Source organism: Thamnophis sirtalis, unplaced genomic scaffold (genome assembly GCF_051295495.1).
Source record: "Thamnophis sirtalis isolate CommonGarterSnake01/CBP01778 unplaced genomic scaffold, rThaSir2_p1.2 scaffold_12, whole genome shotgun sequence".
Lineage (NCBI taxonomy): Eukaryota > Metazoa > Chordata > Lepidosauria > Squamata > Natricidae > Thamnophis > Thamnophis sirtalis.
This window is the reverse complement of record NW_028261392.1, coordinates 24481498-24497697: the sequence shown is the minus strand read 5'-3', so window position 1 is coordinate 24497697 and position 16200 is coordinate 24481498. Positions and strand designations below refer to the sequence as shown.

At 40.0% G+C, this 16200-nt stretch overlaps 1 protein-coding gene across 2 annotated transcripts in view; it reads right to left on the bottom strand.

Annotated features, from left to right (window-relative positions):
• Positions 1–16200, bottom strand: part of NALCN (sodium leak channel, non-selective) — a 237133-nt gene that overhangs the window by 43397 nt on the left and 177536 nt on the right. For both annotated transcript variants that reach the window (XM_087726865.1, XM_087726866.1), the window contains 2 exons: positions 3703–3839; positions 1972–2110 (listed from right to left, as the gene is read on the bottom strand). In XM_087726865.1, the coding sequence (XP_087582991.1) occupies positions 1972–2110; positions 3703–3839 (276 nt within the window). The remainder of the gene's footprint in view (positions 1–1971; positions 2111–3702; positions 3840–16200) is intronic.

Here is a 16200-nt window from a genome sequence, read left to right as displayed (position 1 = left end):
TACGGGCCACACAAAGGCTGCTTGATTATCAAGCATGATTTAACTTGATAAATCAACTTATCATCTAATATAAATTAAAACATGGTTGCCAGACTGAATGAAATGATACTTGGTGACCAGCAAGCACAATCAAAATATTAGGTGAGTTATCGGAACTGACTGGACTGTATGGATTAGAGTTTCTGTATGGAAATGTTGTGTAAAGCCTCCTGCACAAGACTTTGCTCATTAACTGAGGTATTTACCATGGTATTTAGAACTACATCACTTCAATCTTGGAATAGAGACGAGGAGGAGGAGGATGCAATCTTCCCTATGCTTTAAAGATATATTCTCTTCTTACAGGAAAAAGAACCAAATAGAGCAGTGGTCCCCAACCCCTGGGCTACTACCAGGCGAATGAGCGCATGTGTACAGTTCCACATATGTGAGCAGCAGGTGAGCATGTGTCTGCACAAAGCTCTATATGTGCAAATGACGTTTGTGCCGATCACTCATGCAAATAGAGCTGTGCATACCTGCGGCTCATGTGCAACCAATCTCTCTCTCTTCCCTGGTGGTCCAAAGGGCCGGAAATGTTGGGGACCACTGATATCGAGCAGTATTTCTCAACACTGATAACTTTAAGCTGTGTGAACAGAATGCTGGGAGTTGAAGTTATATAACTTAAAATTGTGAAGGTTGAGAAACATTGATACAGAGTGCTAATTTTTATTTTCTATTTACTTGATTATGATTCTGGGTTCCTGGGCTATTATTACACCTAGCTTCTTCCTTAAGGAAAATGTTGCATTATTTCGGTAGTTATTCTAAATAATCTTATTCTATCTCAGTTTTGCAGAGCTGGTTGGTAAAACAGTCAGAGGTTTCAGTCAGATTTCTTTTAATAAAGGTCTTTAACCTAAGAGGTGACAAATATTCTTAAAAATAGCTTAAAGTAGAATTAATTCTAACAATAAAACTGAGATGAGTCAACATCCATTTTATTTGTTTTACAAAGAGAGATGCCAGAATAAAGAAAGATTCTCAAAAGGACTTCTGGAAGCCACAGTTAAAATCTGATTTCTGTTAAATGTTGTGATCGAATTCTCATAATTTTATCATTCAGTATTCTGAGTTATTTGATTCAGACTGCGTGAACCACAGATAGCATACACACAAAGGAATCTGACAGCTGTCAGCAGATCATTTTTTTTGTTTTTGTTTTCGCTGATGTATGTTTAATTAACATTTTCTATAGCTTGTGCTTTCTTTCTCTTCTGCTGTGCACACAGACAAATGTTCATTTTAAAAAAATGTTATTTCCAATGAGTATTAGAGAGAAGAAGACACTTTAGAGGATATACTTAAATGTCAGGTTGCTATGGTAATTGCCTCTGTAGAAAGCTATAATCATCTAACAAAATGCAACCTAATGTTCCAGTCACATAGATAAAATTCCTGCTGAGTACAGGAAACTAAGTCAATTCGTGAAGCCCAATATTATCTCGCAGTAGTGTTCAAGACCTCAGAAAAGATCCTTCCTAGATGACTGACATTTATTTTAATATTTTTCTGATCTTTAAAAAAAACAGATTCTAGAAGTTATGATTTTGTGTACAGAGCATTCATTGTTGGTTGACTGATATTGACTGTTGTAGAGCTTGGGTAAACAGAGTAATATTATCCCCCTTTGCTCTTCAACACTAGAGGTATCAATACTCAGAAAGACCATGAAATGTTTAAAAAATACATCTACACACAAACTCACTTTCTGAAGACCTTTTCTGTTATTCATAGCATCAGTCGTAAACCTTTCCAAGAAGCTCTGTCTTCCACCAACCCCACACAGGTTAGTTTATATCCATTCCTGGCTAGAAAAATGATGAGCTAAATGTAATCACCAGCTACAGTGACACCCCACATACATTTAAGATGTCAGATCACAATATGAGTGGAGATCTTTATATACTGCTGTATCTAGTGACTTGCCTTCTGGTCAATGTATTTGTCTTCAATTGCCAGCCTTTTAGCGTGATCACAGGAGGAAGAAGAAGCTGATGGAAGCCTTCTCAATAAACAAGTTGTATCTTGCTGCTGTCGATCAATAAACTGCTTCATAAAGCTTTCCCTTTTGAGAGAGAGAGAGACAGAGAGAGGGAGGAAGGAAGGAGAGAGAGAGAGAGGGAGAGAGATACACTGCCTGTTGTTTATATTTTCTTTATATATGTATAATGAATAAATGACAACGAAATTTGAATAAATATATCCTTCATATCAGTGGTTCTCAACTTTCCCAATGCCGTGACCCTTTAATACAGTTCCTCATGTTGTGGTGACCCCCAACCATAAAATTGGTGTCTCGGTTCCTAAGAACAACCAAAATATGTGTTTTCCAATGGTCTTAGGCGACCTCTGTGAAAGGAGTCCCGACCCACAGGTTGAAAACTACTGCTTTCTATCATATATCATCCAAAGCTCTTTGTTATGTTAGCTGATAGACCAATTTCCAGACTTTGAAATACCAATAAAATGTATTTTATTTTTTTCAATAGTTTATTATAATAAATGGGGCAGCAAACAATAGGAAATGAATCAGTTTTTGCCTCTTCTATCAATTAGGCCTGTTCCAAAATCCTGCTTGTACATCAGGCAGTTCTCTGTTGGCGGTTGGATTCAAATTTGCTAGATTACCTTCAAGAAAATTTTATACAAAAGTGTGGTATCAAGGCTATGGCTCGTGATTGGAGCAGTCTTTCTACCATCTTTCTTTGGTATTGGGGTAAACATTGACCTTTTCCATTCTTTTGGCCATGACCAGACTTCCATACACTTAGTACTGACAATGCTTTTGCTGGCAGTGGTCTCGGCAATTTAAAATGAATTCCATCCACTCCTGGGACTTTGTGGTTAAGCAATTGGTTTTCAACAGTGAAGAGACATGTTTTCACTAGGAGCTGTGTCAATGCAATAGCAATATCAGTAGACTTATATACCGCTTCATAGGCCTTTCAGGCCTCTCTAAGCGGTTTACAGAGAGTCAGCATATTGCCCCCAACAATCTGGGTCCTCATTTTACCCACCTCGGAAGGATGGAAGGCTGAGTCAACCCTGAGCCGGTGAGATTTGAACCGCTGACCTGCTGATCTAGCAGTAGCCTGCAGTGCTGCATTTAACCACTGCGCCACCTTGGCTCATAAGCTGACTCAATGGCTGCAGAGCCATTAGGATTTACCCCATCTGCATAATGGATGCTCTTGCTACTATGATAGTCTCTTTGCTCTTCCCCTGTAGTTTTATTGGTATGTCCCAGCCAGGGAGTCTCTCTGCTCAGTATCATATCTTCCACATCTTTGAGTCGACCCATTTTTTGATGGGGAAAACTGAAGCAGTTCACCAGCTTTTTCTTCCATATATGATAGTGTTAATTACCAAATCTATTTAACTTAAAGTAAGAACACAGTTGGGGGTTATTTTTAAGAACACATTATTATAAGACTACTTTCAACAATAACAACAACAACAACAAATGCTGCCCAACTGCCAGTGGCTCAGTGAGTTGTAAATTTTGGCACAGGAGACAAGAAAAAGGAGAACTCTTCTACACATTTAAAAACAAACTACTACAGACCCCAAAATATGAAAATTAAAAACAAGAAACCCTCTGCCTATGAAGTTCAAGAGAGTCAGCTTTGCAGTAAGGAGGCAGAAAAAGTTTACTACCTTATTTTGGGAACTGTGAAATCTGAAGGCAGCTTGGAGATTTTTACCATTTGGGGCCTGTTGGGGAATTTTTCAAATATCCGTAGGCGTAGTGGAAGCTTTTCCTTGGTATCTGCATTTGCTTCACTTTGCTTCAGCTGAAAATTAAAAAAAAAAACTTGGGTAATCTAACATCATAGGGAATCAGGTTTTTATTTTTGTTTTTCAGAACAAAATGTTTTGGGAACATTTTTTCCCCCCAGAACAAATGCAAGCAGTTGAAAAGCCACCAGATGGCAGGAAAGAACTACAGAAGATTCTGACATCATTCTAATACCAGTTTCTCACTATTTTAAGAATACTGTTACAGTTGAAACTCAAGCAGTCTATTTCTTGAAAGATATTAAATGCAAAGGATGTTGTATAAATATTTGCTTTTTTCACAGTTCTCTAAATGCTATAAGAAAAATAAACTCAATATAAACTCATCTGTTATTAATTAATAGAATTATGTTTTGGACTTGGATTGCAAACAGAATCTCTATTGACTTAGAAGTTATTAAATTCTTAGTAAACCAAGGAATCTTGACTTGGAATTTATTGATAGGGAGTGGCATTGTACGAAAATTGAAGGCTTCATAACTTGGTTCAAGAATTATTTTCTGTCTCTCAAAGACAAGCTAATTTCTCTTCTAGCTACTTTAAAAGAATTGCTATCTTTTGAATTTTTGGTTTTTAAATTGTTTTTCATGCTGCATATTTTTATTGCTGTTGCTGTGAGCTGCCAAAATCTGGGGATATAAAATGGGCAGCCACGTATGAATCCTAAAATAAATAAATAAATGGTCAATGGAAAGAAAATAGGAAGAAGAAAGAACATATGCAAAGGACTAAGGGAAAACATATTTCCCAGGCAGTTAAACAAGCTTAATGCTAAACAGTTTTCCAAGACATTCTCAGCCAAAGGAATGAACATATTGTAATGAGAATTATACCCTCATTTAAATAGCTAATAGGCAAAAAGGTATTTCTTTTACAGCAGTATTGGGAAGAAGATATTTTCTTAAATGAGCCATGGTGGCTACTAACACACCCATTAACTTGTACAAAAATTTGTTTGGCAGACACAGAATGGAACCAATAAAGGAAAAAGGAACTTAAATTCCGATATCCTATTTCCTCAGAATAGAGGATGATAATAGAATGATAATTTAAAACATACACAACCAGATGCATTGCATAGACCAGTGTTTCCCAACCTTAGCAACTTGAAGATGTCCGGACTTCAACTCCCAGAATTCCCCAGCCAGCATTCGCTGGCTGGGGAATTCTGGGAGTTGAAGTCCAAACATCTTCAAGTTGCTAAGGTTAAGAAACACTGGCATAGACCACCCCACCCACCCACATTCAACACAGATATTTGTTTATATCACAGAATTTGCATACTCCAGGGTGCCTTCCTCATAAAGTATCTCACTAAAGCAAACCAAGCATATAGTTGAATTTAGCATGCTCTCTAGGAAATTTCATGAAGAATAAATAATCATGTCAACTCGCAAAGCATCCCTGGCCTGCTCTCGAGTTTCCATAGGCAAGGGGGTTGGGAAACTGAGGAAGCAGCACAGCAGCCACAAACAGAAGTACATTCCAGGCATATCTTTCTCAAGGCTGTCTCCCAGGTTACCCACAGCAGCTGGAGGAGGATCTCTACAGCCCAGGAAAGTGTCCGTTGGAGAATGTGATTTATGATACACTTTGGGGGGGAGGAGGGAAACAGGGTCATAATTGGACCATAAATTACGTAGGGTCAGAGTTGGCTTCACTTGGATATGACATGTTGCTCCTAATAAATATCTGGATTTCTTTTGAAGCTTGTCGAGAGGCTCCATCGGAACCCTGACACATAGATCATTTGAAGGTGTTCTAATGGGCAGATTCTCCTTTCGGCCTTCCGTGGGGAAGGATAACTGCCTCCAAATAGCTCTTGTTGTAACAAACTGCACGTACCTTAGAAACACCTTGAGCTGAAGGATAAACAAAAGGTACAGATTTAATGATAGCATAGTGAAGGATAAGGAGATCTTTAAGGGCATTGGAAGGGCCACAATTATCTTCAATCTTATCGTCAATGAATTCTTAGCATGAAAGTACTAGTATACTAATTAAAACAGTTTCAGAACAAATCAGGGGATGTGACAAGCATTTAAGAGAAACAAAGCTCCCTGGAATGGATAGAAGTGCTGTTCCTTTCAGGTTGCCGACAGGGAGTTGAGCCCATGACCCCTTTTCCTCAGCCCTTCTTGGGTCTTCGAGGGAGATGGGAGGTAATAAGGAGATCATTTCAGGTACAAATGCAAGGTTAACTGATGTGTATCTCCTTATACATACATACACACTTCTATAAAAAAAAGACAGATTCTCCATACAACCCCGTTGTGAATCTGAAATGCTGCATGTGAATTTGTACTGATGGATTCAGAAACTGCTGATCAGAGACTCAAAAGTCCACTAAGAACATGTTATGGCATGGTGGTCCTATATATTCTGTTTGGGTATCATTTTTAAAAATTAGAGCCTGTCTGTTGTTCTTTTAAAAAAATATGAGACAAATAAATCAACGACAAAGACTCTTCACCCAAATGGTAAAGCAGTATTTCAGAAGGAGAAGAGAAAAACTGGCATCAGTCAAAGATGGGAAAATAATATAAATAGAGCTTAGAATCCCTCCACCCACCCCAATGAGGAGTACGAAGTGAAGGAGAAGGGAGGGCTTTTAATAAAACTGCACTGCCATAAAACCAAGAATGGCAGATAATTGTCCTACAGCATTCCTGTTTTAAAGGAGCCCCTGGGCAATAGAAAAGAAGGTAAGAGACATTTTGAGTGGTAGCAACCTACAGAGTTTATCAAATTTATGTCTCAAGTGGCACCCTTTGAGTTGAGAGCCATTTCTACTGTTTTCATGTACTTTTCTTTGCAGCAATGCAGCCTGGGTTTACTATTGTTTTCTTCTTGAAGTTTTTAGTTAGCCTATATCCCAGTAGTTTCTGGTGATCTGCCATCCAAGTGCCCCATTTAGCTTTAACAGATCAGTTGGTTTTTCAAAGGGAAAGAATGAAATATCTCATCCCACAATAAAGCTTTTAGATACATATAAAGAAGCTTTTTGGTTGTATGGCATGACTAGTATATGGAATGCCACTTTATTTAAAAATACTCAAAACATGAACAAACTTTATAGGACTAAAGCAGGGGTGCGTTTTAGCTGGTACGCACCAGTACGTGCATACCCAATTGTAAAGTTTAGCGTGCTTTCCCGTACCTGAGCTTCCGGAAGCTCCAGTACTGGAACATTCCCTCCCCTGGCCTGCCACCTCCGCTCGCTCCCCCGCCCATCCAGTTGCCGCTCGCTCGCTTGCCCTGCCTGTCCGCACCAGGCTTGCCCCACACACCCACTTCCTCTGCCGGAGTGGAGGATTGGGAGAAGCACACATGGCGTGCACTCACTTCTCTTTGACAGCTGCCTGGTTTCCAAAGATGGGTGAAAGAAATCCATGAGTTTTTCCTCCCTCTGCATTGATTTCTTACCTCTCCCATTGGAAACCAGGCAGCTGTCAAAGAGAAGGGAGCACATGCCGCGTGGGCTTCTTCCAACAGCCGAAGAAGGAACAGGAGGGGAGGATTCGGCTATTGGGGAATAGCCCATGTGGTGCACGCTCCCTTCTCTTTGACAGCCGCCTGGTTTCCAATGGGGGGGGGGGAGAAAACCATGCGTTTTTTCTCCCTCTGCATGGATTCCCCCCCATTGGAAACCAGGTGGCTATCTCATACACACATACACACAAACACACACTACACAAATCCCTCTCTCCCTTGATTTCTCCTCAGCCACACTTGCGGAGGAAAGAGGCAGGGATACTGGCCGGTGCTCTCTTCACTTACTGCTTGCCACTGCCACCCCTGTGGCCCACTGGCTGCAGCCCTGCCTGCCCTGCTTAGCTGGCTGGATGTCCCGGAAAGCAGTGCGGGGGCGAGAACCGGCCATCATCCCTGCCTCCTTTCTCTGTGAGCTGCGGAAGAGGAGAAACAGAGGCTTCTTTTTTGCCAGCCTCCCAGTTGATCCAGTCCCCCTTACACATGCGCCTTACATTGCAGAAAGCTGTTTGTGTGTGTGTGTGTGTGTGTGTGTGTGTGTGTGTGTGTTGAGTGACGTGCATGTCTTCCGTGGCATGCCCAACACCTTCAAACACCCACTAGGTCACCCACCGAGCAGCAGATAAATCAGGCTTTGGCAAAAGGAAAAAAAAGCCATTTGAAATTAGCCCTCTCTGCCACTCTGCTGAAAAGGCGGGAACCAAGACCAAGAGATAATAGGATGACTAACCATATTTGGTTAACCCCCAGAGTGGTAAGAGGATGAATAGGGAGCTCTGTGAATTGGCTTGTAGGACACAGAATGCCGTGATCATAGGATTTATTGGGCACCAGTTTTAGTTCATAGAATATATCTATGAATATAATTGGAAGGGATGTGTGTGTGCGTGAGAGAGAGAGAGAGAGAAAGAGAGGGAAGAGAGAGAGAGAGAGAGAAAGAAAGGAAGTAAGAGAACGGAAGAAAGAAGGAAGAAAGAAAATGGGAGAGATACACATAAGAAAGGAAGGAAGGAAGAAATGGAGGGAGAGGGAGAGAAAAAAGAGAGAGACAAAGATAGAAAGAGAAAGAGAGAGAAAGAAAAAGAAGGAAAGAGAAAGAAAAAAGAAAAAGGAAAAAAGAAAGAAAAAGAAAAAAAGGAAGTGGGAGAGATAGACAAAAAAGAAAGAAAGAAAGAAAGAAAGAAAAAAGGGAGAGAGAGAGAGACAAAAGGAAGGAAGGAGGGAAGAAAGAAAGAAAGAAAGAGAACCTATGACCACAATTGAGCCCAAAATTTGGGTTGCTAGCAATAACATCGTTAAGTGAGTTTCACCATATTTTCCAAGTTGGTCACGCCCACTCGGTCACATTACCGCCGAGCCACTCCCACAAAACAGGCCACACATACAGAATAGGTTCTAAAATTTTTTGAAACCCACCATTGGACTAAAGTTACTTTTCATGTTGAACCAGAACTGCATTTTTTGGGGGGGGGGGATATTTGTATGTGTGTATTTGTGTGTGTGTGTGTGTGTGTGTGTGTGTGTGTGTGTATGTTGACAGGGGACACAATTTTGATTCAAAGTTTGACTGGGATGGCTTCTTAAGTAGAACTGCAGGGAGTATGTTGGAGCCAATGTCTGTTGTTGTTTTGATTCAAAGCTGCAAACATTTTGACATGCATTTCACCCATTAAAACCTCATGGACAAATCCCTTCCCCCCAAATAGGCTAAAAACATTGATCTGCCAACCAGGAGTTTGGAAATTCCTTCTACACTAAGCCATAGTAATGCAAACCCATCCTTTACCATTTTAACCCATGCCACCTTTCTTGTGGCAGCTTCACATGTTCTGTTTTGGATACATGTGTATACATTAAGCCACAAGCAAATAAAATAATTATCTTTGCACAAGGCAACCCAAAGTGTGGCCAATTTCAATACAGGCAAAACTGAAGAACAATTAAATACTGATTTGTGGGGCAGTCTAGCAAAAGAGTATATAAGCAAGGGTCGAAAAAAAGGATCGTGCTGAAACAATATAATGATTAATAATATGCTTTAAAAATAATCTAAGCTCAAAATCATTCTGCAGTGCCTCACAACATCTGTCATGCTGAGATAATACTACCTATTGGGAAGTATAAGGCATTTAACTTCACTTAGTGCCTTTGAACACTTTTGGGTGTAATATTTGCTCAGCATGATGCATATCTTGTTCTTCCTCTGCATTGTTCAATTTATAGAAAGTGCTTGCATTATTTTAACCTCCTCCACCCAATGGCTGACAATTCTATCCCAAAGGTTCAAAATCCGTAAAAGTTCTTGATAATAACTTTTCCAGTTTTTAAATTCTGTATCTAAAGTTCATAGTGAAGTGTTTTTTTTAAAAGCTTTATTGCACTTTAGTTTAATCTGTAAGTGTTTGGTAACTGTCTTGGAATTTTCAGGTAGCATGTAAGTAAGTAGGGGTTTGAGAGAGCCGGTTCCATCAAACTTTAAACCTCTGTGTAAAATAAACATGAAATAGTAATGTGGGATGCCTAACATTAGCAGACAAAAATAAACTTTTCCATTCTCCTTCCCTCTGCAGTTAACACATATTCCCCCAAATCTCTTTGGCGGATCAGACAGAGGATTTCGAAACTGCAAAGGCACAAAATATTTACTTTCCTAAATTTTTTAAAGGCTACACAAAGAGGGGACTAAGGTGGCAGGCTGAACCAAAGTAGGCCTCAAGCCTGAACCAAACTAGGGTTTCACGATATTAAGCTTTAACTGTTCACATAGAAATTGCAAGGTTTGCTTTTAGGACATAGTGCAGTTAGACACGGGTTAGAAGGAAGTCTGCACATGAAATATGCTGAAGTAACACATCTATTTTTGCCCATCTGCTGGCTTGGCTGTTAATCTGTTTGGTAGACACATATTGTTAGTTCCTCAAACTACGAGCTATGCATGTCCGTTAGCTGACCCATGTATTATGACATCCTGTAGATATACTTTCTGTAACTCAAGGGCAAATCTTGAGGGGTGTTTCCAAAACTAACAGAAGGCTTTAGCTGAAAGTGATAAACTATATAAGGAAGTTCCTGAATTTCACTCAGTGTTCAGGCCATTTATTCTTTGTTATGAACCTGCACAAATAAACTTTTCCTTCTCTGAAGAGATGGCTTGTGTATCCTGTCATTTTCTACAACAATCCTACACTGAATTACCAGAAACGGGACAAAATGATTTCTGACATACTGTCAGATTATACATATATATTACATGTGTGTATGAATAAAATGAATTGGTTACCGATCCTTTTTCTGGAAACACAAGGAGGAGAAACAACATTCAGTCAATCAGAAAAGCTGGAGTGAACACTGTTTTTTTTTTTAAAAAAATCCCAGCATTTTAAATAATTTTTGATATGACTTGAAAAATTTGTGGATTACATTTGAACAACTGAAAAATAAAATTTTTACTAATAATCCTTATTGGAGTCTATTTAAGTCCAATATTAACAATATTGTTTAAGTCCAATGTTAGTATTCTACATTAATTTTGCAGGCTTTGTCAGGATTGTATGTAACAATATCAACCAGAAATAAGCTAAGCCTGGAACAGTTTCCAACAAGTTTGAATAGCCAACTAAATAATGGATAACTTTTTTCACCATCATGTTTTCTCCGATTTTATTTATGAGTCACTATCATGGGTTGAGGAGTTACATTTACACATTTCAAAGATGTATTTGCCATTTTGTTAAACAGCCAAATATATGAAAAAGGCACACACATATTTGACAAATAAAATGTTCACAGGAACTCATGAATGTTCTATTTTAATCCACATGATACAGTCTTTGAAAAGGTCAGATCTGTCTGAAATCAATGGTGCATTTAGAATGAAGTGCTCTTACTAAGAGGCACAGTTTTCCTAAAACTGGCTAGCTACTGTGAGTGACTTCATGGTGCGGATGCCCAACACTTTGGAGACTTGTGTCTTTTTTTTTAAATTGAGAACCTTTCTGGCTGTCGTATGAGGTATAAACACGACAAAAATGAATCAGTTAATACACAAGCAGATAAAGAAATAAAATGTTTAGCAAGTGAGGCAGGGGTCGTTCCTACTAGTTCTAACCTCTTCTATAGAAGAGGTTCCACAAATCTACAGTGCTATTTAGAACCGGTTCCAGCTCCCTCCCCCCGCCTGTCCGCACATCATCAAGATGAAGAGCGAGAGGAAGAATTCTGGGAGTTGAAGTCCACAAGTCTTAAAGCTTGTCACGTTTGAACACCCCTGGGGTTTTTTTCTAAAGGGTTAGGGGTGCAATGGTCTTGTAACTTGACAGCTTTAAGACTTGCACACTTCAGTGCCAGAATTCCTGAGCCAACATGACTGGAGGAGGAATTCTGGGAGTTGAAGTCCACAAGTCTTAAAACTGTCAAGTTTGAACACCCCTGGGGTTTTTTTTCTAGAGGGTTAGGGGTGTAAGGGTCTTGTAACTTGACAGCTTTAAGACATGCGTGCTTCAAATGCCAGAGTTTCTGAGCCAACATTTTGGTTGCTAAGCGCCAAGCCACTCCCATTTGGTCACATGGCTGGCAAGCCACTCCCACAAAGCAGTCCACATCTACAGAAGAGGTTCTAAATTTTTTTGAAACCCACCACTGAAGTGAGGGGACATTTCAAATGAATAGGGCTTGATGATGAAAGATGATGTATTTCAACAACTTAACATTAATTGGATTGCCACTTTCCAAAAGAGCGTGGGAGTCGGGGTAGGACTTGAATTGATTTTGTAAACATATCAGTTGGGTACATTTCAATGCTGGAACACTGTTTAACATACAAACAGTACAGCGGGAGTTAATTTTCAGTTGTTCTCTTTTCTCCTATCTGTTTGATTGCCAGGTTTATAGAGATGTATTTCCAAAAACTCACAAAATGCTTACAGCAACGGCTAATCCAACAATGAACGATTATGGGAAGTGGAGCTAAATCACTAGAAAGTACAACATAACATGCAAAATCTGAATAGGCCTAACATTCATACAATCTTCTCTTATATTACAAGCACATTCCGATTAAGAGCGTTCACAGCTACTTTTCAACTAGTTTTATTAGGTTTTTTTTCCTGATTACTGATATGCGTTTCATGAAATCAGTATGGAATATTGTTAACATCGTACAATTATTCTTTACTGATCTTATATTAATTGGGAAACTGAGCAGTTCATATGCAAGTTCAAAAAAATTCTACAGTTAGCCAAGGCTATAGAATCTAGCATCTAAAGTTTCTAGCATCTAGTATAATATCGGATAATCAAGAAATATGAGCAACATATCCCCAGTCAGGGTATTCTATATATTGTGAAAAGATGGCACTTGGGGGCGGGGGAATACACAAGCAATAGCTATGCAAAGGACAACTTCATTCTTTGGGAAAGATCAATAAAAAGTTTCTCCTTTTCTAAATTTATCTTTAGTTGCGAGAAAAAGGAAACGGGTTGTTTGCATCTTCTTTGCTGATTGTTGTTTGCAATATCAGATGCTTAAAAATGTAATCGTGTGGGAGAGAACTATCATAACCTACTGAATATGTAGCGGTAGAGGAAGAGAAATTAGAAAAAAAATATACAGAGAACCCTTTGTAATGTTCTCATGGCCTTTATTTCCATTTTGATTGTTTACATATTTTGACAGCATATACTCACAGTTTGCTGAACTCAGTTGGTTTCTGTGTTTAATCAGAACTTAAGAAGGTTATAGCACAAACCTTTCCTACAGTATTTATTTATATGATATTGAGAGCATAAATAGAACTTGACAATCTTTCTGGGGATTGCCACTTAGTATGGAGAAATTACTTTACATATTATCATAATCTCACACCACCACAAACCTCCATGTCAGTTTCTTAAATGGTCTGCAGTCCAAGTGGTAAATTGTCAAAAAAGCTGCCAAAAAAGCCAACACAGTTCTAAGCTGCATAAACAGAGGGATAGAATCAAGATTACGTGAAGTGTTACTACCACTTTATAATGCCTTAGTAAGGCCACACTTGGAATACAGCATCCAGTTTTGGTCGCCATGATGTAAAAAAAGATGTTGAGACTCTAGAAAGAGTGCAGAGAAGAGCAACAAAGATGATTAAGGGACTGGAGGCTAAAATATATGAAGAATGGTTACAGGAACTGGTTATGTCTAATTTAATGAAAAGAAGGACTAGGGGAGAAATGATAGCAGTTTTCTAATATCTTAGGGGCTGCCATAAAGGAGAGGGGTCAACTTATTCTCCAACGCCCCTGAAGGAAGGACAAGAAGCAATGGGTGGAAACTAATCAAGGAGAGAAACAACTTAAAACTAAGGAGAAATTTCCTGACAGTTAGAACAATTAATCAATGGAACAGCTTGCCTCCAGAAGTTGTGAATGCCCCAACACTGGAAGTTTTTAAGATGATGTTGGAAAACCATTTGTTTGAAGTGGTGCAGGGTTTTCTGCCTAAGCAGAGGGTTGGACTAGAAGACCTCCAACGTCCCTTCCAACTCTGTTGTTCCATTCTATTTATTGTGTAGAAAAAAGTAGCTTTTCTGCTTTAATTGGAAAACAATCAGCACTAAGCTTAGTATTAGGTAAAATAATAATATATTTATAATGCATAGAATATTCATGATTGGAAAAAAAAGTACTGTAGTGCCTTGAAAAAATGTATCTGTTGTCAGTTCCTGTCTTATCAAGTATCAGAATTAAGTTGGATAGGAAAGGGGGAATAAAGAGCTACTTCTTGTGATATTTTCATTGGTGGTAGTTTATCTGAAATATACTGTATGGTATAACCTAGAGAGTATCTCGTTCTGTCAGGATCTACATATTATTTTCAGGACATAATAGAATGCAGAACTTTTCAGGAATTTTAAACTAACTTCTATGCAGTGCTAGAATTTCAAAGAAAGCTTGTTTCCATAAGTCAAGAACAACCAACAATAAAATGACTTCCTTGAGGTGGAATTAGGTTTGCATTACATTATACAAATAGTTTTTAAGTATGAGAGTTTTTAGACTCATGTAAGCATCAAAATGCTGTGATTTTTTAAAAGTCTATTCCCAACTAAAGAAACTGTTCTTTGCTTCCTTTTCTATAGTCTATTGCATCAAACAAAGTATAATATTTAATTCAGTCTGAATATTCAGGAAATATTCAGTTTAAACTTTGCAGTCTTGCAGTCACACAGAGAGGCAAGACACCAGAATATAAACTGACAGCAAACAGCACTCCTTACTAGCACTGAGGATGTTACCTACCATGTCCTAATAATAAGGCCATGCCACATTTTTCTGGTGGGAAATAATATAAGCCCTCCCCCGCAAATAAGCCCCCTGAACAACCCCACCCCCTCTGGCAAGGCACAGCACCCTCACCAGCCTAGCGGTATCCCGAAGGTGCCAAGCCACAGGAACCGGAGATGGGTGGGCAAAGGTGAATGCGTTGCTTGTTGCCTTCGGGATACCGCTAGATTGGTGAGTGGAGCTGTGCCCAGCTGGAGAGGGGGGTTGCTGGGCAGCTGCTCTCTTGCAAGTGGGCTCCCAAAGAGCCAGCCTCAGGGATGAACAGATGTACAGATGTGTTGCATTGTCGCAGCAGCGCAACACAGCAGCCATGAAGCGACCACGCTCATGAGCAGCCACCCAGCAAACCCCCTTTCCAGATGAGCACAGCGGCAATCACTGACCTAGGGGTATCGCCAAGCCATGTGAGTGCCTGTTTGATGCTGCCTGGCTCCCGTGGCTTGGCGCCTTCGAAATGCCAGTGAATGGCGCTCTGCACAGCTGGAGAGGAGGGGTTGCGTGAATGGCTGTTCCACTCCTGCTAGCGTGCCTCCCAGCCTCACGATGCCCTGGCCCAGCTCTCCCTGTAGAGCCAGAGCACCTCCGCTGCTTCCTCCACCTGCCGCCGCCACCATCCCAGCCTGGCCTTTTTTGGCGGCTTCCAAACCGAGTCTCCTGGCAGTGGCCACTCTGGGCATACACTCTATGGTTGTACGCTCTGGGAGTATGGTCTGCTGACAACTGGTCCACAACTGGGAGTCGCGCGAGCAGGAGCAGAACAATCACTCACGCAACCCCCCTCTCCAACTGTGCCCAGCACAATTCACTGGCATTTTGAAGGCGCCAAGCCGCGGGAGCCAGGCGGCGGCGAACAGGGGCTCACACGGCTTGGCAATACCCCTAGGTCAGTGAATGGCACTGTGCCCAGGTGGAAAGGTGGTTTGCCGGTTGGCTGCTCATGAGTGTGGTTGCTTCATGGCTGCTGTGTTGCACTGCTGCAACAGCGTGACACAGCTGTTCATCCCTGAGGCTGTGCCCGGCTCTTTGGGAGCCTGCTCACCCAGCAACCCCAAAACAATAAGCCCTCCCCTGATAATAAGGCCCAAGCCATATTTTGTGGGTCAAAAGAAAATAAGACCCTGTCTTATTTTCAGGGAAACATGGTAGTTAGGGTAATGAAACATTTGCAAGAAAACAAGCAAGCTCAAAGAGCACCAAGGACCCCTCAAAAAGACACCTGATAGGTGAGACTAAGACTACCAAAGATCTATACAAAATAAAAAAATGCAGAGATATCAACCTGCCAATTAAATAAGTATTTTCAAAGGATGGCATTGTAATATATAAACTGGGAAAGCTCGACCATCAGAAAGACTGAATTAAAAACTATCGCCTTGAATTGTGCTACTGGAAAGAATTTTTGAGAATACTAAACAGCAAAAAAATTAGAAGTATTTTAGAATCTTTTGAATTAATTAAGTTTATAAACTTTATATAGGTGTGTTTTCATAACTGGCCTCTATATAACCAGTCCTATATAACCAGTCCTCTTCAGACTTTCTCAAA